Source organism: Pelophylax lessonae (assembly GCF_965119305.1).
Source record: "Pelophylax lessonae genome assembly, chromosome: 6".
Taxonomy (NCBI): domain Eukaryota; kingdom Metazoa; phylum Chordata; class Amphibia; order Anura; family Ranidae; genus Pelophylax; species Pelophylax lessonae.
In genome coordinates, this window is record NC_138773.1 from 180,993,384 (window position 1) to 181,019,546 (window position 26,163).

Genomic DNA, 26,163 nt, shown 5'->3' on the forward strand with positions numbered 1-26,163 from the left:
GGCCCAGTCTGAGGTCCAGAGCACTCTGGAGAAGGTTTTTGTCCAGGATATCCCTGTACTTTGCCGCATTCATCTTTCCCTCGATTGCAACCAGTCGTCCTGTCCCTGCAGCTGAAAAACACCCCCACAGCATGATGCTGCCACCACCATGCTTCACTGTTGGGACTGTATTGGACAGGTGATGAGCAGTGCCTGGTTTTCTCCACACATACCGCTTAGAATTAAGGCCAAAAAGTTATATTTTGGTCTCATCAGACCAGAGAATCTTATTTCTCACCATCTTGGAGTCCTTCAGGTGTTTTTTTAGCAAACTCCATGCGGGCTTTCATGTGTCTTACACTGAGGAGAGGCTTCCGTCGGGCCACTCTGCCATAAAGCCCCGACTGGTGGAGGGCTGCAGTGATGGTTGACTTTCTACAACTTTCTCCCATCTCCTGATTGCATCTCTGGAGCTCAGCCACAGTGATCTTTGGGTTCTTCTTTACCTCTCTCACCAAGGCTCTTCTCCCCCGATAGCTCAGTTTGGCCGGACGGCCAGCTCTAGGAAGGGTTCTGGTCGTCCCAAACGTCTTCCATTTGAGGATTATGGAGGCCACTGTGCTCTTAGGAACCTTAAGTGCAGCAGAAATCTTTTTGTAACCTTGGCCAGATCTGTGCCTTGCCACAATTCTGTCTCTGAGTTCTTCAGGCAGTTCCTTTGACCTCATGATTCTCATTTGCTCTGACATGCATTGTCATCTGGAAGGTCTTATATAGACAGGTGTGTGGCTTTCCTAATCAAGTCCAATCAGTATAATCAAACACAGCTGGACTCAAATGAAGGTGTAGAACCATCTCATGGATGATCAGAAGAAATGGAAAGCACCTGAGTTAAATATATGAGTGTCACAGCAAAGGGTCTGAATACTTAGGACCATGTGATATTTCAGTTTTTCTTTTTTAATAAATCTGCAACAATGTCAACAATTCTGTGTTTTTCTGTCAGTATGGGGTGCTATGTGTACATTCATGAGGAAGAAGAATGAACTTAAATGATTTTAGCAAATGGCTGCAATATAACAAAGAGTGAAAAATTTAAGGGGGTCTGAATACTTTCCGTACCCACTGTATAATCAATAGACTAAATAGATACACACTGAAGTCTACAGCCATAAAAACAAAATAGATAAGTAAGGAGCAAGGATCAAAAATACTGTACAGTTACAAACTGAAATTTTGGATGCAAGGGACAGAAAAAGGAAGCAAGATCAGAAATGAACATGCAGAATTAACACTTGACGTTTCTAACCTTGCACAACATACACTATACACATGTAAGGTACACAGGTCTATATATATATATATACAGTGGGTACGGAAAGTATTCAGACCCCCTTAAATTTTTCACTCTTTGTTATATTGCAGCCATTTGCTAAAATCATTTAAGTTCATTCTTCTTCCTCATGAATGTACACATAGCACCCCATACTGACAGAAAAACACAGAATTGTTGACATTGTTGCAGTTTTATTAAAAAAGAAAAACTGAAATATCACATGGTTCTAAGTATTCAGACCCTTTGCTCAGTATTTAGTAGAAGCCCCCTTTTGATCTAATACAGCCAGGAGTCTTTTTGGGAAAGATGCAACAAGTCTTTCACACCTGGATTTGGGGATCCTCTGCCATTCCTCCTTGCAGATCCTCGCCAGTTCTGTCAGGTTGGATGGTAAAAGTTGGTGGACAGCCATTTTTAGGTCTCTCCAGAGATGCTCAATTGGGTTTAAGTCAGGGCTCTGGCTGGGCCATTCAAGAACAGTCACGGAGTTGTTGTGAAGCCACTCCTTCGTTATTTTAGCTGTGTGCTTAGGGTCATTGTCTTGTTGGAAGGTAAACCTTCGGCCCAGTCTGAGGTCCAGAGCACTCTGGAGAAGGTTTTTGTCCAGGATATCCCTGTACTTGGCCGCATTCATCTTTCCCTCGATTGCAACCAGTCGTCCTGTCCCTGCAGCTGAAAAACACCCCCACAGCATGATGCTGCCACCACCATGCTTCACTGTTGGGACTGTATTGGACAGGTGATGAGCAGTGCCTGGTTTTCTCCACACATACCGCTTAGAATTAAGGCCAAAAAGTTATATTTTGGTCTCATCAGACCAGAGAATCTTATTTCTCACCATCTTGGAGTCCTTCAGGTGTTTTTTTAGCAAACTCCATGCGGGCTTTCATGTGTCTTACACTGAGGAGAGGCTTCCGTCGGGCCACTCTGCCATAAAGCCCCGACTGGTGGAGGGCTGCAGTGATGGTTGACTTTCTACAACTTTCTCCCATCTCCTGATTGCATCTCTGGAGCTCAGCCACAGTGATCTTTGGGTTCTTCTTTACCTCTCTCACCAAGGCTCTTCTCCCCCGATAGCTCAGTTTGGCCGGACGGCCAGCTCTAGGAAGGGTTCTGGTCGTCCCAAACGTCTTCCATTTGAGGATTATGGAGGCCACTGTGCTCTTAGGAACCTTAAGTGCAGCAGAAATCTTTTTGTAACCTTGGCCAGATCTGTGCCTTGCCACAATTCTGTCTCTGAGTTCTTCAGGCAGTTCCTTTGACCTCATGATTCTCATTTGCTCTGACATGCATTGTCATCTGGAAGGTCTTATATAGACAGGTGTGTGGCTTTCCTAATCAAGTCCAATCAGTATAATCAAACACAGCTGGACTCAAATGAAGGTGTAGAACCATCTCATGGATGATCAGAAGAAATGGAAAGCACCTGAGTTAAATATATGAGTGTCACAGCAAAGGGTCTGAATACTTAGGACCATGTGATATTTCAGTTTTTCTTTTTTAATAAATCTGCAACAATGTCAACAATTCTGTGTTTTTCTGTCAGTATGGGGTGCTATGTGTACATTCATGAGGAAGAAGAATGAACTTAAATGATTTTAGCAAATGGCTGCAATATAACAAAGAGTGAAAAATTTAAGGGGGTCTGAATACTTTCCGTACCCACTGTATATATATATATATATATATTTATATTTATATATATATATATATATATATGTGGATAATCTGTGAAAAGGCCAACTAAAAATAGGCAGAGAACAATCCATAGATTGCAACCAGTACAAGAAACAGAATACCAAGTTAAGGTACCGAAGTGCAGATAGACAGCTATGGTACATAGCTTCAAATAGCAGGTCTGGATTAGGGATGATCGAACAGTTCGGGTCGACCATCGGTCCGACTTGAACATTGACTGTGCGAAATTCGGCCGAATTCTGAACTTTTTGCTGAAAAAGTTCGGAATTTGGCAACCAGAACCGACCAAAATGCAATGGGACAGGAACTGGGCTTTAAAAGCCGGTGATTGGACCAGAACCATCAGTAAAAGCCAATTGAGGGGGCAGGAGGATGCTAGGAATGTGACTGGAGTGACTATAGGGGGTCCAGAGGCCAATCAGTAGTGAACACGCCCCCCCAGTATATAAGATAGCCCCGCCAAATCTCTAGCATTGTGGAAGAGAGTGGAAGCAGTTCTGTTACTCCTGCTTCAAAAGTGTCATTTAGCAATTATTAGTGTGAGGAAAGGGATATCTAGTGTAGTTAGGGTACTTTTTTCCACTATAGTTAGATTTAATAATCTAGTTTCTGTAGGGAAAGTGTTAAGTGTCAGGGTGACTGTAGTGTAGTGTAGGGTTAACTGACTCTGACTGCTATGGCAGGGTGACCAAACTCTTCCATGTCAGGGTGACCGCCATAGAAAAAAGATCGTTTGTATTAGAATTGCAGTAGAGCAGGATAGTGGCTTCGCTACTTTCACACCTGGCCGTTTTTGTTGCAGGCGTTTATTGGGCTTTTTTGTGGACGTCTTTGGAGGCAGGCATGACATCTGAACTTCTGTGTAGGGGTATATATACACACACACACATGTATGTATATATACACATACACATATATAGGTGTGAAAGTAGCAGAACCCTATGCCTACACTAATGAAATTATTTGCAGGCATAGGGCTTCGCTCCTATCACACCTATATGTGTGTATGTGTATAAATACATATGTGTGTGTGTGTGTGTGTGTGTGTGTATATACCCCTACACAGAAGTTCAGATGTTATGCCTACCTCCAAAGACACCCAAAAAATGCCCAAAAAAAACGCCTGCAACAACACACCTGGGTGTTTTTGTTGCAGGCGTTTTTTTGGGCATTTTTTGGGCGTCTTTGGAGGCAGGCATAACATCTGAACTTCTGTGTAGGGGTATATATACACACACACATATATGTATTTATACACACATATATAGGTGTGAAAGTAGCAGAACCCTATGCCTGCGCTAATGAAATTATTTGCAGGCATAGGGCTTCGCTCCTATCACACCTATATGTGTGTATGTGTATAAATACATATATGTGTTTGTATATATACCCCTATACAGAAGTTCAGATGTTATGCCTGCCTCCAAAGACGCCCAAAAAATGCCTGCAACAACACACCTGGGTGTTTTTGTTGCAGGCGTTTTTTTTGGGCATTTTTTGGGCGTCTTTGGAGGCAGGCATAACATCTGAACTTCTGTGTAAGTGTATTTATACACACACACATACATGTATTTATACACATACACATATATAGGTGTGAATGTAGCACAACCCTATGCCTGCGCTAATGAAATTATTTGCAGGCATAGGGCTTCGCTCCTATCACACCTATATGTGTGTATGTGTATAAATACATATATGTGTGTGTGTATATATACCCCTATACAGAAGTTCAGATGTTATGCCTGCCTCCAAAGACGCCCAAAAAATGCACAAAAAAACGCCTGCAACAAAAACGCCCAGGTGTGTTGTTGCAGGCGTGTTTTTTGGGCATTTTTCGGGCGTCTTTGGAGGCAGGCATAACATCTGAACTTCTGTATAGGGGTATATATACACAGACACTTATATGTATTTATACACATACACACATATAGGTGTGATAGGAGCGGAGCCCTATGCCTGCAAATAATTTCATTAGCGCAGGCATAGGATTCTGCTACTTTCACACCTATATATGTGTATGTGTATATATACATACATGTGTGTGTGTGTATATATACCCCTACACAGAAGTTCAGATGTCATGCCTGCCTCCAAAGACATCCACAAAAAAGCCCAATAAACGCCTGCAACAAAAACGGCCGGGTGTGAAAATAGCGGAGCCACTATCCTGCTCTACTGCAATTCTAATACAAACAATCTTTTTTTTCTGGTTCTGGACATGCTACAGAGCTGAAACTTCACAGGTACACTTTTTAGACCCCCCAGACACTAAATCCAAAGAAATCTCATTTTTTTTCTCAATAATTTTTTCAATAATTGGCTCTCTATCAAAAATGACTATTTTTAAGAACTTTTTTTTTGTGTGATTAATAGTCCCTGGTGCATGACCCAGAACCCTAGGCACTTTTTTAGGGGAATTTATTGGTTTTTAGGGCTTCAAAATGGTGTTTTTTGATTACCTAAGTTCGGGTCCCATTGATTTCAATGGGGTTCTGAAATCCGGGCCAAACTTTCGGGAAGTTCGGGTGTTCTGGTCGAACCAAACTTTTCAAAAGTTCGATCATCCCTAGTCTGGATACACAGTCTAGGAAAAATAAATGGGATCTGGAGGGTTATGTCCACACATCATAATCAGGATCACATGATACAGGCAACTGTATGGGTTGAAACCTAAGACTTAATAAGCCATGCAATGTACCAGTAATCAGTGAAGAAAGAAGAGTATGTTAAACACTCTCAAGTACCGCTCAATCAGGGTACAGGTGAGAAGAATGCAAGAGACAGATTGAGTAAATTGACACAGAGTGGGCTAACACTGGACAGACAAGAATGAAAATACTATAGGTTGCCTAGATAGCAAATTGATTAGATAGCAATGAAAAGGAAATTTGATTCCTCAACATTCAAAAATCGTGAATATGGATCTATAATATAATACAAACTATCTTCCACAAAAATCTGGTTCGTGACCTCTGGGAAGTGCTTCCTCACAACCTATTCTTGTCCTCATTTCCAGCAAGCGTAAATTAATAACCTATATTTTTCTTGTCACCTGCAAGACTATAGCCAGAGCCTGAAGTAAAACAACTAATTATGAGCACAATGATTTACGAAAAACTCACCTCTATATTAAATTATTTACATTTCAAATTTTTTAAGGTATGGTCTCCATGGCTGAACTAAACTCGCCACCTTGACCTCTCTCTTTTCTCACTTTAATGAGCTTTTGGGTCATTTGTGAAAGGGAGTTTTTCTCTGGTCCGATCCCCAATGTCTAACTGCACTCCATCTTCCCTGACCAACCCCCCCCCCCCCCATATCTTTGTTTTCTTCCATATCAGGCCTCAATTCTTTTTAGTCTTGTTTCAACCCCATTCTCTTCCACCTCTCTGTCACGCTACATATCTCTTAGGGACCTGTAAGATTACTTTTCAATTTAAGCCTCATTATCTAGACTATATTATTAGTGAACATGCAAGTGTATCTTGACATAATCTATGTCATATTGTCATGTCTTCCTCACTAAGGACTAAGGCAGGCCATACAGGATTCATTTCTTTAGTTTAACTTTGGTTGAATAAAATAAAATGAAACAATTCCCCCATCCGCACATTTAGGGAGGATGGGGGAGTCCCTCTCATGGAGCTATTGTATTCTGACATTGGGGAGGCACTAATCAAGTAAAAATTTTACAACAGGCTGGTTGTACAGAAGAAAAACTATAATATAAGTTCTCTACAACTAACCGGCCCATGGGTACATTGATATTCGGCAGGTCCTGCTAAACTGGCTGAATTTCAATCCATCTATATCCAGCTAAGCCTCCCTGCGTTAGTAGGCCTTTCCAGATTTACCAATCTAATTACAGTCATTTAGACTGCGAATAACTGTTATTTTGTCATATTTGGAATTGAATGTACACTTCTTTTGCTGTATGCCGCATTGTGTTGTATACTCTTTATCGTATCTGTTACCTGTAAAATAAAAGGGCATAGGAGATGATTGTTTATATTTTATTTTAATTTGAATATCATTATTACTCCTTGCAATGCCTTAATGGATAAGTCAGTTGATCTGAAGAAACAGCTATTGTGTTTACAGCATAACTAAATAGACAAATGTTTTTTTCCTTGCTCTGCCCCAAAAAATGTTCCTAAGGTGAACTTTTATCTTTGAAGGACAAAGTTACCAGCCTCCCTCCCCAGCTTCTTTCTGCTCCTTCACCAGAGAACTAACACAGAGTTAAGGACTCCACCTCCACCTTATAACATTGGTTGCCTGGATGAGCATTTGCCAAGCACCAATGCTATTATATGGAAGAAAGGGAATTAAGGTACCTTCTCCCCATGCCCAGAAGTGCTAGGTATTAACATTGCTCCCTGCAGCTGAGCTGTGTAGTAGGTGGAGCAAAATGAAAGTGAGTATTTGTAGCTGGAAAGGGCATCAATTAATTTAACCTTCACTTTAAGAAAAGATTTAAAATGTGTGAGTTTATTAATAGAAACAGACCTATAGAATGTGTACTGTATTAATACAGTCTGTTTCTCCAACTAGAGAACACTTCATGTTGGTTGGGATATATTTACAGTATGTTTGCTGGGTAGTGGGTTAGAATGCAAAAATGGTGCTGCTAAATTAATTGTTATTGTTTATGTATCATTTTTAGAAGAGGTCAAGATCTTATAACAAAATAATTATCTACGAAGATGTCTAACATTTTTTTTATAAGTTAACCTGATAAATTTTGTGCTGAGTTGTTATGGTACATATTCTAATGAACCAAAGATAACAGCAACTTTCCCCAATTTAGCTGACTGTGAACATTCATATCTTTATAAGCACTTCCAGATTCTGCCAGACATCTTCTGGCTAAGCTAGGCCATGCATGTGTCGAATTTCGAAAGAACATTCTTTCGATCATCAGAAATTTTGTGCATTTTGTGATTCGATGGTGCCACCATTGATTTCAAAATTCGACCGACCAAGCCTTTAATTTCACCTTATATTGCTACAGAAAATAATTTTAGTGGCCTGGGAATCTTCTTTTCTTCCCGTGAATTTTCTTTCTTGCAATCATGCACATCTCTTTTTTGATTATATTTCTTGCATGATTCTCCCATCATTGATTAGAAAAGAGTTTGTTTTTCAAAAAATTTCCAACATGCCGATCACTCAAATTCGATGACTGCATGAAAATCGGCCGTTGCCGCGGCCCACTAATGGTGTGAAATTCAAACGAAAATTCTAAGATAAGATTTTCGAAAGAAAATTCTTTCGAAATTCGACCCATGTATGGCCAGCCTAAGTCTCAGTGCAAGATTGATGGGATGGGTTATATTGTTTTAACCAAACACTATTGCCACACTCTTAATAATCCACTGCCCAAAACACTCCCTAATCTACAGGCTTTGCATGCACATTTGGACAACCCAAACCCAATCCAAAATTTTTATAAAAAGATATTTTTTACCAAAAGATTTTTTAGCTGAGTATTATAGGAAGTTAGGAGCTCACTGGATTTCTAGCATTTTTCTGTACTGGTAGCATTAAAGAATCAAAACATGGCGAAATGTGCAGATGTCTGAGATGTCTTGAATTTAAGCCAAAGGCAGTCAGGCACTAGCATATTCAGAAGGAGGTCAGCAATTACAGCCACTGTATTTCTTTCAGTACAGGTTTCCTTTACTTATGGAGTTCTGTTATGTGATACTGGTATGCATGCATAGATGACAACTCGTGTTATCAGCATAGGGACAGGCAGTGGCAAAACAGCTGCTGTCAGAATTCAGGTGAATTCTCCTCTCTTATCTCACAGAGCCATCCCAATTCTCTGAAGTGCAGATGAAATTGCAATGATTTCTGTCTATAGAAGAATAACTTTCTATGCCTATTACCTCAGCTGTGCAACTTAGCGCAATTTTAGATACTCATCATGAGTAATTGATAGGTCTGCAATGATCAAAACCCTTTTACCTCAACTTTCTACAGAGTACATGGAGGCATTCAATGAGCTATTGGACATCCATACCATTTCTCCAGACTTGCTCTGGGCCAATATTTCAATAATACACAAGGAGGGTAAAAAAAAAAAACATATATGTAATGTCATAGACCCATTTTCCCTTTGAACTGTGACCTCAAACTATTGCAAGGATTCTAGAAAATAGGCTGTGTCCCATGTTACACCATCCACCCTGATGGATCCATATTGCTTAGAGAAACATGTGATAACACTAGCTAATGGGGCCTAGAGTCATCCCAAATACAGCCATTTTGTATAAGTCCAGTCATAACTGGTTCTGTTTAATTCTGTGACAGGCCACATGCCTGGGCTCTCCTACCAGGTTTTTCTTTTACTTTGCCTAATTTATTTTCATTGCAATTTGCCAGTTTCCTGCCAGACTCCTGAAACCAGCAACGCACAATGTACTTTAGTAAAGCACACTGCTGTGGTAGATTTGTTTTATCATTTAAAGCAGATGTAAGGCCACAATATGGCCATAGCCTTGTTTTTACAAGGACCCTTTTTAAAACCTGGCTTAAAAGGTATATTTTCTAAGGTGTTACAGACTAGTTTATACATATATACTGCACATATAGGTACCAGGTCAGTGTGGTATACCGACCCCAGCTGCCCATCTAAAACACAACATGCAGCTGAAAAGGACAATATACATAACGTAGCCATGGCAAGTTTAACTTGGCGTGCCGAGTTTGACAGGTGCACCACCTGTCTAACTTACTCACTGAAGTTAAAAGGGCTGCACTGCAACTGCAAGTCAAATAAATGCTTGGCTCCCGATTGCAGCACAATTTTTCTGTTATAAAAAGTCCTGGCACTGACCAGGTAGGAGGACCCATGCTGTGGGTGGGAAGCTTTGATATGCCAGCTGGTGTGTATATATATATATATATATATATATACACATATACATTTAATTAAAACCATAGGTCTATTTTCCTGCTATTGGGATTGTTTTTTGACAACTTTGCAAGGATAGCCAAATATCACACATATTACTTTGCATCTGGCCATAGCTTTACATGTTATGCTTCATATTTCTGTAGGTTATTACACATCCATTTGAAATACACACAAAAAAGAAAAAGCATGAATTTTAATGGTGCTACGATCTCAGGAATAAACAATACTGCTGTTGGTTATTTCTGAGATTGTGGCACCGTAAAAAGACCCACTTTTATTTTCTGTGTGTATCTCTATGGTCAATTTTGCGATGTGGTTCAAGGCATTTCTGATTGCACCTTTGCCATACTACACACCTTTTGATCATTGCAGACCTATCAATTACTCATGATAGAAGCATTCAAAGACTGATAGCTCAGGATTTGTCTGAACTTGGGTTTCTATCAAACCCCAAAGGAAACTGACCCCCCACTGCTACCCAATAGAATGTGGCCAGGGCATTCCCCATCCCACCCCACAACTCCACATAACCAAAGGGCGGTAATGCTTCTGACATCATTGACGTAATATAGTCACATAGCATTGACCGCAGTTGATTAGGTGACAGTGGGTGGGAGTGCCAGCTTCCTTATAGAAGTTCAAATCAAGTTCAGTCCACACCCAAGCTCCTTGGTAATTGCTATTACTTGCTACTGGTATAGCTTACTCCAGGGGAGGCCATTTGTTCCAGCCAATTGCTACTCTTGGCAAATAATAACTTACAATGGAAAATAATCACTAACAATTTAGTAGCTTGATTGGACTTCTAAAAATCTGTGCAGCTCTAGTCTGAGATGACTGCTAGCAAAAGGTTACATTTGTAAATAGCAAGAGATTTTAATCACCCTTATTGCCAAACTCTATTCACTGTTCTACTCAGCAATTACATAAACAGATGACCTACCAGCCCATCTTCATTTGAACCACGATGGCCTAATGGGATGTCTCTACCATTTTCATCAGAAGCTTTTATTTCTATACCAATACTGGATTCAGGTTGTTTAAGCCAGTTTTGCAGTGCAGCTTTCACATCAAGGCTTTTCCAGACACCAGGTCCAGGGGCCATCTCAAGCTTTAGTGGCCGGATTCCAGTAGATCTTGTGCCATCATTTGATGATCTGGGAAGTCTGAATGTCTGCACAAAAACTGTGGTATGCCTTTGGACTGGCTTCAAATAAATCCAAAGCTGAGCTTTTGCTATTTTATTGTACTGCATTATAGAGCTGAATTTGAAGTAACAACATTTTTGTTTCTCTGTAGTTGAAAAGTCAGCTGTAAAAAACAAAAACAGTAAAATATCTTTACTGAGTCACATTGCACAAAATATTTAGAAAGGTTTAGCAATTTGAAAATTTAGTTAGAGGTGATGAATTTGAGAGTGGTTAGTATGTAAAGAATTTTGTAGTAGTAGGTTTGTATAAGAGAATATTTTACTTGGATGAGTTTTTGACACAGGAAGGTATTTTTTTATAGCACTTTTTCATTCTTTGTTGAAACTCAGCACTGCTGATCTCCTGTAGTCTCTTTGTAGTTATGATCTTTTTGCATGCATGCACACTAGAGATAAGCTCAGGCATGTTTGTACACGAGTCTGGATCTGCCTGAGGTATCCTGCCAGGAAGCTGTCAAAGCTGATAGCCAATTATAGGTGGCAAAGGCTTTCAGCTGTCCTTCAGCCTCATGTATACAAGGGGTATGTATATGTTTGGCTGCGGGACAGGAAATGCCTCTGCCGCCTATGATTGGCTGTCAGCTTTGACAGCTTCCCAGTGGGATAGCTCAGGTGGGTTTGGACTTGTGTCTGAACATGCCTGAGATCACCACTGATAGTGACAATAGTTGAACATATACTATATTACCAAAAGTATTGAGACCGCCTGCCTTTACATATACATGAACTTTAATGGTATCCCAGTCTTAGTCCATAGAGTTCAATATTAAATTGGCACACCCTTTACAGCTATAACAGCTTCTCCACTCTAATTCATCCTAAAGGTGTTCTATCAGGTTAAGGTCAGGACTCTGTGCAGGCCAGTCAAGTTCCTCCACCCCGAACTTGCTCATCCATGTGTTTATGGACCTTGCTTTGTGCACTGGTCCAAATCATTTGGTGGAGGGGGGGGGTTATGGTGTGGGGTTGTTTTTCAGGGGTTGGGCTTGGCCCCTGATTTCCAGTGAAGGGAACTCTTAAGGCAACAGCATACTAAGACGTTTTGGACAATTTCATGCTCCCAACTTCGTGGTAACAGTTTGGGGATGGCCCCTTCCTGTTCCAACATGACTGCGTACCAGTGCACAAAGCAAGGTCCATAAGGACATGAATGAGTGAGTTTGGGGGGGAGGAACTTGACTGGCCTGCACAGAGTCCTGACCTCAACCCGACAGAACACCTTTGGGATGAATTAGAGCAGGGACTGTGGGCTAGGCCTTCTCTCCAACATCAGTGCCTGACCTCACAAATGCGCTTCTGGAAGAATGGTCAAATATTCCCATAGACACACTTCTAATCCTTGTGGATAGCCTTCCCAGAGGAGTTGAAGCTGTTATAGCTTGCAAAGGATGGGCCAACTCAATATTGATCCCTACGGACTACAACTGGGATGTCATTAAAATTCATGTACGTGTAAAGGCAGGTGTCCCAATATTTTTGATAATATAGAGTATTTCATTTATGGAAACCTTGTCATTGATTAAAAAAGTATTGATCAGAGTTGACATATAATTATACTGTTACAACAAATGTATTTACTCTATAGTTTTCATGTGTTGTTTTAATTATTTTCTTTTATATATAAACTTTTCGAAGTGACAACATATAAATCTGAATCAAGTGGCATATTACATCACAATAAATAACACATCTTGTGGGCAACCTTTCCAGAAGAGTTAAAGCTGTTATAGCTGCAAAGGGTGGGCCAACTCAACATTGAACCCTACCGACTAAGACTGGGATGCCATTAAAGTTCATGTGTGTGTAAAGGCAGGTGTCCCAATACTTTTAGTAATATAGTGTATTGCACAATGTGTGTTGGCATGGCCACTTGTATCTCTATAATTAAAGTAATTGAGGGGTAAACAATGCAGGAGAACATTTGGGAGACAGGAATAGAGGGCTGTCATCCTATAACAGGAAGTGCCTGAACAATGACTTTTATGTTACAATATTATTTTATGAAAAGCTGCAGATTTACAAAATTTGAAAATTACTTTTAAAACAGCATGCACATGATAAAGCTTGTTAGTGACTGGGTTTCCATCTACTTCTAGGTGTTACTAGAAGATAAGTAACATGTAGGATGGTGGCACATAAACATACAGAGATCTGATCACTTGAGTTCTCTGGAGTTATATGAAACTAATTAGTCAACCCACTTGTGGGATCAAAGCTGAAATACTTGCTTTGGTGAAGTTATATTTCAAATATTGATACATACAGAACCATAGGAATCCTGTTGGTTGAAGCAAGGTGGACATTATTATTGGCACAACATGAGGCAGCTGAATATTAAAAAAATGAATTATTTTATTTCTCCAACATTTACAATTTGCACATTAAAAGCAAATTTAAACACCCTTTGTACATAGCCTTTCCCGAATGGAGTAACTATGGACATTCTACCAGTTTTTGATGGCTATATTATTAGCAATACAGTGCCATATATATTGTCCAATATTATCTTATGCTAATTGCATATCTCTACTTCTGGGTTGGGTAGCCTTTTGGTATTGATTATTCTATGTACAAATGGTGTTGCAACTTGTTTTTAATGTGCAAATTTTAAATGTTGGAGAAATAATACATTTGTTTAATATTTCGCTGCCTGATGTTGTGCCAATAAAGTCCGCCTTGTTTCAACCAATAGGATTGGTATGGTTCTTTATGTATAAATAATTGGATGTGGCATGGTGAAGGTCCAATAAATGTATATTTTAAATATTGTTTTATAAACACATTATTATACTCAGATTTTGTTATACCTGTCACTGTTAAAAGACATAATACATGGAATCATTCAGAACTCACATATAATATTTGGCCCCTTTCTTATTCTTTAGGCATGTTTGTCCTCACAAAATGATAAAAATAAAACTTCACTCAATGTTTAAGGCTACGTTCATATGTGGGCGCAGCGGATCAGGGCAGAATCACTGCGATTCTGCCCGCGATCTGGAAATCATTGCAAATCACGGGACGCCTGTGCGATGCCCGTGATTTGCAATGGCACCCCAAACGCTGTGCAATGTTGCTGCGATTTCTGCCTGCCGAATCACGGTAACATTGCGCAAACAGAATCGCGAGAGCTTCTTTTGTGCGTCATGCATCCTGCGATTCTGTTTGCGCGATGTTACCTCGATTCGGCAGACGGAAATCGCGGCAGCATCGCATAGCGTTTGGGGTGCCATTGCAAATCACGGGCATCGCACAGGCGTCCCGCGATTTGCAATGATTTCCGGATCGCGGGCAGAATCGACCACATGTGAACGTAGCCTAAAGGTTATGCATTTGATGGAAAAGATATTATTTTTATTGCTATCTGTGTTCCCATCACAAAGGTTTATGCTCACTTCTTGTTCCAGAGACATTGTAAGACCTAAACTTTCCCAAAGTGAGGAAAGTGTCACTGGGAACAGGTGTCATACAAACAACGTGGACAGTGACATGTACTATTTGTATTTAATTGCAACTCACCATGGGCTTCAGGGTTCAATATTATCAGTCCAAAGATACCTGGGAGTACATTACAGGCATTCCAGAGTTACCCCATTTTTTGTCATTGCTGTTCTAAAATTGTTTTGTTTTGGGCAAAGTTAGCCTTTAATCAAGTACTGATGTGGATTTCCTGTCAGGAAAATTTGGAAGTTGGAAGTGGTGACAGGACAACTAGTGAGTGTGACTGTCCCCTTGAATAACAAAGACTGAAATAATAAGCTTTCTCTACTTGATCCAAAGCTAGAAAAATGGCTGAAGGTCTACTTGAAGTTATATGTACAACCAAAACATGTTTTTGAGATCCGAATAGGTTAGGGAAGAGTTAAAAACCATCAGTTTCTTTTTTATTGTCTGTGTGCCATTTTTTCTTCATTTCCTGTACTGAAGTCACAACAGGAAGTGAGAGGAAATGTCTAAAAAGTGAGGGGAAGTGATGTCCCCTTTTAGACACTTGTCCCCAGAATAGGAGTTCCCATTGGATGATTTACTCTCACCTCTTCTGGTGACAACTCTAGACAGCTATAGTAACTTGACAGGGTTTCTATAACCTCCCTACTTCATTCAAAAAAAGAAAAATAATAATAATAATCTACCCTTTTTCTTCGCATCATAGAGGCTTTATTGAGTGATCCACGTCAGACAAAGCTTACTATTTGTAAATGACCTTCAAGTAGAAATATACTGTAGACCCTAATGATAGGCTGATTCTGTACCATTTAAATGAAAGTTCAAGATGGATAACTGGCTATAGAACAAAAGGTACGAGCAACGTGAATAGGTTGACACATATGTTATAGAGAGAGGAGAAACAGTCACTTTATATTTTCTGTTAACCACTTCCCGACTGCCGCAAGTACATTTACTGCGGCGGTCAGCCCCTCCTGGGCAAAGTGACGTAGTACTACGTCGCTCGCCCAGGAGCCTGTAGGGGCGAGCGCGCCGCCGGAGGCACGCTCCCGCCCCCACTCGTTCCCTGGCATCCCCGCGCGAGTGACCGGCGGCTCCGATGTCCGCTGGCCACTGGCAATCTCCTGCTGGAGAGGGAGAAAGGTAGGTGGCTGATGTAAACAAAGCCATCTGTCATTCTCCCTGGTGTAACAGCAGAGACTATACGATCCTGATATGTAGGATCGTATGTCTCTGTGGTTACATCAAAAGCCACACCCCTTGACAGTTAGAAGCCCGCCCCTAGGGACACACTTAACCCCTGGATCTCTAATAAAGTTAACCCCTTCCCTGCCAGTGTCATTTTTACAGTAACAGTGCATATTTATAGCACTGATTACTGTAGTAATGTCACTGGTACCCCCAAAAGTGTCAAAAATGTCAGTCAGGGGTCTGATCTGTCCGCCACAATGTCGCAGTCCCGCAAAAAAATCGCAGATCAACGCCATTACTCGTTAAAAAAAAAAACAATAAAAATGACATAAATCTTTCCCGTAGTTATTAAATGCAATAACTTTTGTGCAAACCAATCAAAATACCCTTATTGCAATTTTTTTTAGCAAAAATATGTAGCAGAAAACAAATTGGCCTAAAATGTTAAAAAATTTTGATTTTTACCTTTTTTTTTTTGAGAATTTCATATAAAAAAATGTGAAAAATATTGTTATTTTTTCAAAATTGTCGCTCTTTTTTTGTTTATAGCGCAAAAAATAAAAATCGCACAGGTGATCAAATACCACCAAAAGAAAGCTCTGTTTGTGGGAAAATAAGGACATCGATTTAGTTTAGGTACAGCGTTGCATGACCGCGCAATTGTCCGTTAAGGTCACGCAGTGCCGAATCGCAAAATAGGCCCTGGTCTTTGAGCAGTCAAATCCTCCGGGGCTTAAGTGGTTAAGCATGGTTGTATTTACCTACCCAAGTAAAATGTAATTATTGCGCATCTTGTTGAACAATATTATATCAATGAGACCTGATACATTACCAAAGAACAGCACTAATGGCGCTTGGAACCGTACCGGTTCGGCACGCTTTTGTGCTTTTCCACTGCTGGTACCGCATGGTATAGGGTCGGAACGGTTCGGTACGGTACGGTATAGGTTTGCTTTTCCACTGCATGGAACCGAACGGTACGGTATGGTACGGCTCTGAAAAAACAGTACCTACTCGATTGTGGTTCCAACAGGTACCAAACTGGTACCATATCCCACAATCCTTTGCATGCAGTCACTACTAGCCACTGATTGGTCAGAGAATCCCACCCACCCCGTTGTTATCCCACCCACTTAACTTTAGTACTACTTTAGGGGAAAAGCAAACCTATACCGTACCGAACCGTTCCGACACTATACCATGCGGTACCAGCAGTGGAAAAGCAAAACGGGCCAAGCAGGGCCGAGTAGAGCCGAGCCGGTACGAGCCGGTACTTGCAGTGGAAAAGTCCCATTAGTAAGTCTGACTCCTTTGAGTGCATTATTCATTATTGATCCTGTTAGATTCAATTTTGATTACCAAAAATTTGATTTTTTGTTCTGTTTCTTATATCTTAATTTTATTTTCATATTTTACAACTTTTATAATACAATCTTTTGAATTTCTGCAAAACGGATTTTCTTTGTAGTAACATAAAACTTATTTTGTTTACTGACAAAAAAAGTTCAATTCAATAAACTTTGGTGTTGAATGACTAACGTTCCATAAATAGGAATGCATTAAAATGCATTATTCACTAACTGCAACAAAAGGGGTTATTTTTTTACATTTGACAGTTTTCCTGTTGATGCTTGGCCAACCCTTTAACTGCAAATAAGTTACCATTGCTACTGATCACATGGTTGTTAGAGCCAGATGTATTTGAATTCCAATGCTTCCTCTAAATTCCTAAGTGATCCTGACAGCATGTGTGGAGCTTATAGTCCCAGAACTATCTCAATAATTATTTCAGGAATCTGACTCCTATGGGATTGAGCACATGCTTCTAGAAAATACTCATTATTGGCACATGCAGACCTTTTCTAATGTACAGAGTATTACCTATGATTCAATGCAGTGTATGTTTTTGTTCTGTTTCTTTTGTTATATGTTAGACACTATGGTTGTATCCACTTAGTTATAGTTTGCTATGTTTTACAAGCGGGAGTGTAGCTGAGTGAATAGTAAAAATTCAGACATTGGTATGATTTCTAAAATGCATACATCATTTGCAAAGTAATCAGCAAAGAAAAAGCATTGGTTTGAGTACCTTGTATTAAGACATTTGACATTTTTGGAAAATGCTGCATTAGGGTTCATACACACAGATATTTGTGAGTGTTTTATGTGCCTAGTGTAAATTTCCTGGAGCTTTCCCTCATCCGGAGAGCAGCATGTGCACATACAGCTTTCCATATAAGTGAAACCTGTACAAAGTCATACTATTTTAAATGACAATGTTTCATTGCATCTGTGTTTACCCCTGTATGCATGTAAAATGAACTTCCAAATGCAAAACTTCTGTCCGCGAGGTAACAGGTCCGTTATGCATGCACAGGTAAATGCTGTTGCAAACAAGGATTGGCGCTTACAAGAGTATTGCTTCAAACAGTCATTTTCTTAGCAGGCTGTACGTGGCACATACAGCTCCCCAGACCAGGGAAAGCTTTAGGAAGTTACACTAGTCGTATAAAACACCTACAGATATCCATGTGAATAAGCCCTTAAATATACATGGAGTTGGAATGTTCACTATTGCTTTCCTGTTGGACTGTGCAAAACATTTTTCAAATGGCTTGGCCCAGTGTAGATTTTTTATTAGATCAGAACAGTAATCCATACCCTGGAAAAGTTGGTATGTTATTTAAAAAAATAGTGAATTTCTCAATGTCCACATGTGTTTTCCTGTTGATATTCAGACTGATTCACTAAAGGAATTGATACTTTTCACACAATAAATTCTGTAAATGTTCCCTTCAAATATCAAATCATATGAAAAGGATAACCCTGTTTACCTATTTAATCATAAATGAATATTCAAAGCGAACAGGAATTTGCTTTTTCACTTGACCTGAAGTGAATATTCGCGTGTCATTGTGTGAAGATTCTGAACTCCTTTACTTAAACAGCCCAAACGTTCTTGATTAAAGAACCTAAGGAGTGCCCAAAAAAACATCCAATGACAGTTTAAAAAAATAATTTTTGCCTGTAGAAAGCCCTAAAGGTTGACAGAGCTATGGTAAACTACTCCTTTAGTAAGCATATTTTTCGTATACAATCCCTTTTGCATACCAAAGGATAACTCCCTTAAAAAGGTAACCAGAACCTTGCAGGGCCAATGAACCTCTGAATAAATCGCTGTATGGCCAAATCCTGATTTTTTGTATTTATTACACATGCAGTAACACACATGAGAATAAAATTTAGGTTTTAAATGCTATTTAGCTATAAGATTTAGTTGGGAAGTTACACTATTCTTTGGAATAGTTATTATGCATAAAAATAAACATATTCATTTAACAATATACATCTGTATATTAATGTACTAAATACCATTTGTCTGTTGCTTCTCAACATTGCACGTTTTTACAATATCTGTTAAATCTTTAACACCAGAAACACGATAAAAGGGAAAAAACCTGGCAAGGAATGAATTTTTACTTGCATATTTAATGTTACTATTTGTTTTCGAGCATAACACTTTGAGGGTGATTTACTAAAAAGTACACTTTTCACTTAGCCAAGTGACTTAAGCATCCAATCAGTTGCAGAGCAACTTAAAAAAGAGAATTTTTTTTTACATAAATAAATAATTTGTGTAAATACAGCTTTATATTATAGTGATAATGTACTCATTTATAAAATCAACCAGCTTTTTTGGTTAAAATATTTGAATGTATTATTTCTCATCTGTGTTTAATTTTTTATAACAAAAACTACGTCTATGTTATGAGAGAGTAACTAGAGAGTGCAAAATCTGGTGCAGTTGTGCATGGTAGCCAAACAGCTTCTAATTTCAGCTTGTTCAATTTAAGCTTCGACAATATAACCTGGAAGCTGATTGGTTTTAATACAGAGCTGCGCCAGATTCTGCACTCTCCAGTTTTAGAAAACTTTAAACATTTTTAGGGCTTACCTGTGCACTGCTAAAAGATATCATGTATTCTTGTCCTTGACTCCTTTGAGTGTACCATATATTGTGTAAATCAATATTTTCAAAGATCAGATTTTTGTACAATATAATTTTTTTTCTATTATATGCCATTAACTGCAATCTCTTTGGATGTCTTTAAAGTGTATGCCAAGCCAATACTTGTTTTACAGTTTGGAAAGAGTTGGGAAGACTATATGTTTTTACTGTTGTCTGGGGCTTTGTTAGAGATATTTTCCCTCACTTACTGTCACAGTGACAATGGTTTCACCAGATAGTAAGGGGGGGATTTACTAAAACTAGTTTACACAGAATCTGGTGCAACTGTGCATAGCAACCAATCAAATTCTAACTTCAGCTTCTTCAATTAAACTTTGACAATAAAACCTAAAAGCTGGTTGGTTTCTATGCACAGCTGCACCCGATTCTGTGCGCATCAGCTTTAGTAAATCTCCCCCTAAGTGAGGGGAAAATCTGCAACAACCATACGAAAAGAAATAAAAATTATTTTTTGGCTTTAGTAAAGTGTGAGCAGAATACACCCCCTAAAAAAACTTTTGTTGCTGTTGATGTTCTTATTGCAGATTGTGCCTTACTTTCTGTCCTGTGAAACCATTGTTACTAGGACAGACAGTGAGGGATAATCTCTAGACCCCTAGGCAGCAGTAAAAACTCAAAGGGGTTCTAACTCGTTCACTCAATCCAAATTATTAAAAAAAAAAAAAAGCTTGGCTGGACTTAAATTTTATTAATGGTTTTGAATCTACACTATTTTACTTTAAATTAAAGACATACCTTTATGGGCACGTTTTTTTGATGTCATGCTATGATGCAGAAGCATAGTTTAAGAAATCCAGTTCAGCAAACCCTGGTGCTGGACTGCTACTCCTCCATGGATATGAACATATTGCATTAAGTCACTAGTTGCAGAAAGAGGATTGATTTACTAAAATTGTTAATGTTCACTTCACAAAATGTATAAAGTAAAGCTGTATTTAGTTTGAATCCCCAGTTATGTGCACGAACATATCGGATCAGGATTTTGCTTTTTGTATGGTTGGATGCTTAAAGTAAACATAGCTATACCTTATTCACTAAGCTAAATAAGCATTCTCTACTCTTTTAGTAAATCGGATCCACTGTGTTAGATAATTTTCAAAACACATTACAGTTTTCTGATTGTAAACAGTTCTTGTATAAAATAATCTTAGTCTTAATACCCCTTTCAGAATGGACACATGATAATAATAATTGAATTATTTCATTTTTCAGATGTTGAGGATGGTTTACAATTAGTGGTAGCTTTAACTCTAGGAATCAGAGTAACCAAAGTAAAGGCAAATTACAACATTTGTTGCTTCTTCTGAAATGCTAGGGTGTATTCAGCAAACTTGAGTTCGCTGAGCTGGCATGGAAACCTGCAATGTTGAGCACATCATCCCCTGCATTCTCATTAGTATTTTTCACATTTACAACCTCAGTGCTGATTTAAAACAGAATAGCAAGATTGTCACATTACATAAAGAAATTTGCAATGGTAATATAGGCAATCAATAATATACAAAGAGCATGCACACACAGCATACAGCATGCAATGAACTATTTAACACAGTTTTGGCCGTGCCATTTTTTCTCGAATGAACCATTTACTGGTGCTCTCTAAAAATAGTCAGCAACAAAAATATTCAATCCCCCTACTGTCTTGTATTTCAGCTTTTCCCAAGTGATTTTAGTGGATTTAATGTGTGAATTTAAAGCTTGGCCTTCTCCATGTAACACAATACACACAACACAGCTTGGTAGTGTTCAGTTAAAAGAAGGGAGGAAAAAAAAAAAAAAAAGCATTTGGCTTGACCAAAGAATAAAAGATGTGAAAGTGTTCTTGTCAGAGAGACTGGTAATTCTCTACTTACGCTCTGTGGACATGGTGATAATAGTTTCAGTGGTGGCATGATAATCATCTTCTTCCATGGATCCCTCACTGCTGTCATCACCCTGAACATCATACTGGTCAATCAGCTCTTCTAACGGAGGAGCTTTGGGTAAAAGATGTTTTATAGCATCCTTGCTGATGTTAGGTGCCTGCTCCAGTCGAAGTTTGCTAAGTATCTGGATCTTTATGGCTTCTAATCTTGAAGATTTGCTGTTCTGTCTCCAAGTACAAGAACTGCACAGGATGTCCTTATCAGTCGCTTGATTGTTGTTCATATTTACAGGAGAAAATATTACCAGAATGCACAGGTAAATAAAACTGCAGACATGTACCTTTACCATGTTCTCATATAATTATTTTAGTGCCTTTTTTTTAAATAATTGGGTAGCTGCCAGGCTCTGGACAGCAAACTTTCCTATTACAATTGAGATTTCAGCTTAAAAACAAATCTGCAATGATAAATCATGTGTTACTTAGGTGTTCTTTTATACTCCAACTTGTGTTACGCTTGTGTCATCAGAGTCAGCTATTGGCTACAACATATTCAATGAATCTAACTGGCAGCAGTTAGACCCTCACTGCCAGAAGAAGGGTATGTATTACAGCACAAAGTGGTTTCATCATTCTGAGCACACAACTGAATACATATCCATGGAAATGACTGCATAATCATATTAGGAAAATGTTATCAGTGCATGTAAAAACATCCAGAGAATTGTCTTTTAAAAAAAACAAAATAGTTTCACTGCAGAAATATACTCACATATACCCAATAAACTGATTTAACACCTAGTATATTCTTGTCATTCAGATATTACATGTAAATGTTACCTTGTAAAAGTGTTTTGATAAATGAAGAAATCTAATAATCAGTATAAGCATTATTTGTTTCTATTAGGCATTATTACTATACTACTATATACTGCGTTTCTATACTGTTTAATGTGGTATGTTTATTTGTTTATCCATCCGTAGACTATCCTTCCTATGCTTTCTTAGCTTTAATTTATAACCATTATAGCCTTTAACCTCTAGAGATATCTCCCAGTTATCTTTAAATCTTTGTGAAGTGAAACTGCAGTGTCTGTCCAGCCCTAATTTATCAATTCCTGATTACTAATTGGATAAGCCCCCACCCCAGGTCTAAGAGTATAAAATTAGAACATCACTTGGGGAAGGCACGTGTGCAGGGGGGCACGTCTGCTTTCGGGGGGCTTCTCTTCCCAAAGTGGGGGCGATTTCTCTAAGTGGTACACACTTCTGAATCTGCACTTCAGAGAATGCACAAAGTGAATGAACACAGGGAAGGCTGAGATATACACCACATAGACTGCAGGTGACCTTTTTAAACACCTTCATCTCTCTCTCCTTGTAAAATGCACTCTCTACCACTTCTCCTGACCGCCCTGTCCTCTATCCTTAAACTCTCTCTACTTCACCCCTCTTCTCCACCCCACAACTTATATATATCACCCACACTTCTGTCCTCACCTTATTACTGCACTCACCATCTCCTGCTATTTCTAAATCCACATGCACACAAATCCTCCAGGACACTGGGGCATGTCCCTTCATATAAATCACACTCTCATATTACCACCCTAGCCTCTGCTTCTCCTAGCCTCTGGAGACATATCCCCAAACCCTGGGCCTCCATCAATTACCCGTGCTCAACACACCACTTACCCTGCACCCTCTGGCTGCAGTCACATTCAGCACAATCTAGTTCCCATCTCTCTTCTTCCCAACACCAGACTCCCCTTCTCTTGCGCCCTTTGGAATGCCCTCTCTGTCTGTAATAAACTCCCCTCTCTCCATGACCTTTTCATCGCTAACTCATTTAATCTACTCGCCATCACCGAAACCTGGCTTCACGAATCCGACACTGCGTCTTCTGCTGCCCTATCCCAAGGTGGTCTTCTATGGACTCACTCCCCTAGACCCAATGGACGCAAGGGAGGGGGTGTCGGGATCCTTCTAGCCCCACATAGCACCTTTCAGATACTTCACCCGCCTCCCTCTCTGTCACTCTCCTCATTTGAGGTACACGGCATTCGTCTTTTCTCCCCTGTTTCTCTAAGGATAGCTGTGATCTACCGCCCCCCTGGTCCAGTATCGACCTTTCTTGATGACTTCTCTGCCTGGCTACCCTACTTTCTCTCTTCCGAAATCTCCACAATCATTCTCGGCGACTTCAACATCCCTATTAATACTAACACTCCTGCCACTTCCAAACTTCTCAGTCTAACCTCCTCCTTTGACCTGAAGCAATGGATACATGCTTCTACTCACTCTGAAGGCAATATCCTTGACCTTGTTTTCTCCCACCTATGCCCTTCCGCACAAACTTTCAAACAATCCTTTCCCTCTCTCTGATCACTACCTTATTAGTTTCACTCTCTCCCTCTCCTCCACCTCCTCTCCCTCCAGCTACCTTACAGTTACCCGCAGAAACCTACGCCATCTCAACCCTTCTCTTCTCTACTCTGCTACCGACCACCTCTATGACAAAATAGCACCCCTGTCCTGCGCCAACCTAGCCACTTCTGTCTACAACGCTTCACTCTTAGCCTCCCTGGACACACTGGTCCCCCTCACCACACACCGAATCAGGCCCCGACCCCTTCAACCTTGGCAAACAGATAACACTATAAGTCTGAAAAAGCATAGCCGTGCTCTTGAGCGCCTATGGCGTAAGACTCGGTCTCAGAAGGATTTCAACCAATATAAATCTGCCCTCCAAAAATACAATTCCAGTCTCCACACTGCCAAACAGACCTATTTTATCACTCTCATTAACAGCCTGTCATCACGCCCCCGGCAACTCTTCGATACCTTTAACTCTCTACTCCGACCTCCACTACCCCCTCACCAACTCACTCACTGCCCAGGAGATTGCCTACCACTTCAAACAGAAGATTGATACAATACGTAAGGAGATCGTTGCTGTTCAGATACCTTCCATGCCTTATGCTTCACGCCCAGAGGTGCGATCATTACTTCCCTCATTCAACACCGCCACTACAGATGAGGTTGCTAAACTACTTGCTAACGTCCACTTAACCACCTGCCCTCTGGATCCTGTTCCCTCGCAAATACTACGTTCACCTTCTGGCCCTATTCTATGCTCTCTAACCCACATCTTCAATCTCTCCCTCTCTTCTGGCATCTTCCCCAACTCTCTAAAACATGCACTAGTCAGCCCCATACTTAAAAAGCCCTCACTGGACCCAACCAATCTGAACAACCTACGTCCTATTTCCTTGCTCCCCTTTTCATCCAAACTCCTCGAACGTCTAGTCTACAACGGACTGTGCAGCCACCTTGCCGAGAATAGCCTCCTTGATCCCCTTCAGTCTGGATTTCGGCCTCAACACTCCACTGAAACTGCTCTCCTAAAACTGACAAACAATCTACTAACGGCCAAAACCAATGGACACTATTCTGTACTCCTACTTCTGGACCTTTCTGCTGCCTTTGATACGGTTGACCATCCCCTCCTCCTCAAAAAACTCCATGCTTTTGGTCTCCGTGACTGTACTCTTCACTGGTTCTCTTCCTACTTATCCAACCGCACCTTTAGCGTTGCGTACAATTCTGCTTCCTCCTCTCATCTTCCCTTCTCTGTTGGGGTCCCCCAAGGCTCTGTTCTTGGACCCCTCCTATTTTCAATCTACACTTCCTCTCTGGGTCAGTTGATAGCATCCCACGGCTTCCAATACCATCTCTACGCTGGCGATACCCAAATCTATCTATCCACCCCTCAGCTCTCTCCTCACGTATCACTAATTTAGTATCAGATATATTGGTCTGGATGTCTCACCACTTCCTAAAACTCAATCCATCCAAAACCGAGCTTATAATTTTTCCTCCACCACGTGCCCCTTCCCCTGATTTCTCTGTCAATATCGATGGCATTACTATCAGCCCATCCCCGCATGCCAAGGTCTTAGGTGTTGTCCTGGACTCTGAACTCTCCTTCAAACCCCACATCGCTGTCCAAATCTTGCCGCCTCAGCCTCCGCAACATCTCCAAAATACGCCCCTTTCTAACCAAAGACACAACAAAACTCCTAGTTCACTCCCTGGTCATCTCGCGCCTCGACTACTGCATTTCCCTTCTCGTTGGCATACCTCTAAACAGGCTATCCCCCCTTCAATCCATCATGAATGCTACCGCCAGACTCATCCACCTTACCAATCGCTCAGTGTCCCCTGCTCCTCTCTGTCAAGCCCTCCACTGGCTTCCGCTCACCCAACAAATTAAAATCAAAATACTTACAACATCTTACAAAGCAATCCACAGCTTAGCCCCTAGCTACATCACCAGCCTCGTCTCAAAATACCAACCTAATCGCTCTCTTCGTTCCTCTCAAAACCTCCTGCTCTCTAGCCCCCTCGTCACCTCCCATGCTCGCCTCCAGGACTTTTCCAGAGACTCTCCAATCCTATGGAACTCCTTACCCTTATC

The 26,163-nt window shown here is 40.2% G+C and overlaps 1 protein-coding gene across 1 annotated transcript in view; it reads right to left on the bottom strand.

Moving 5' to 3' along the window:
- Positions 1 to 22,134, bottom strand: part of LOC309557582 (growth/differentiation factor 8-like) — a 28,061-nt gene extending 5,927 nt beyond the window's left edge. The window contains exons 1-2 of the mRNA XM_082260371.1: positions 21,673 to 22,134; positions 10,885 to 11,252 (exon numbers count right to left, since the gene is read on the bottom strand). Of these exons, the coding sequence (XP_082116497.1) occupies positions 10,885 to 11,252; positions 21,673 to 22,033 (729 nt within the window). The 5' untranslated portion in view covers positions 22,034 to 22,134. The remainder of the gene's footprint in view (positions 1 to 10,884; positions 11,253 to 21,672) is intronic.
- Between the last annotated feature and the right edge of the window lie 4,029 nt (positions 22,135 to 26,163).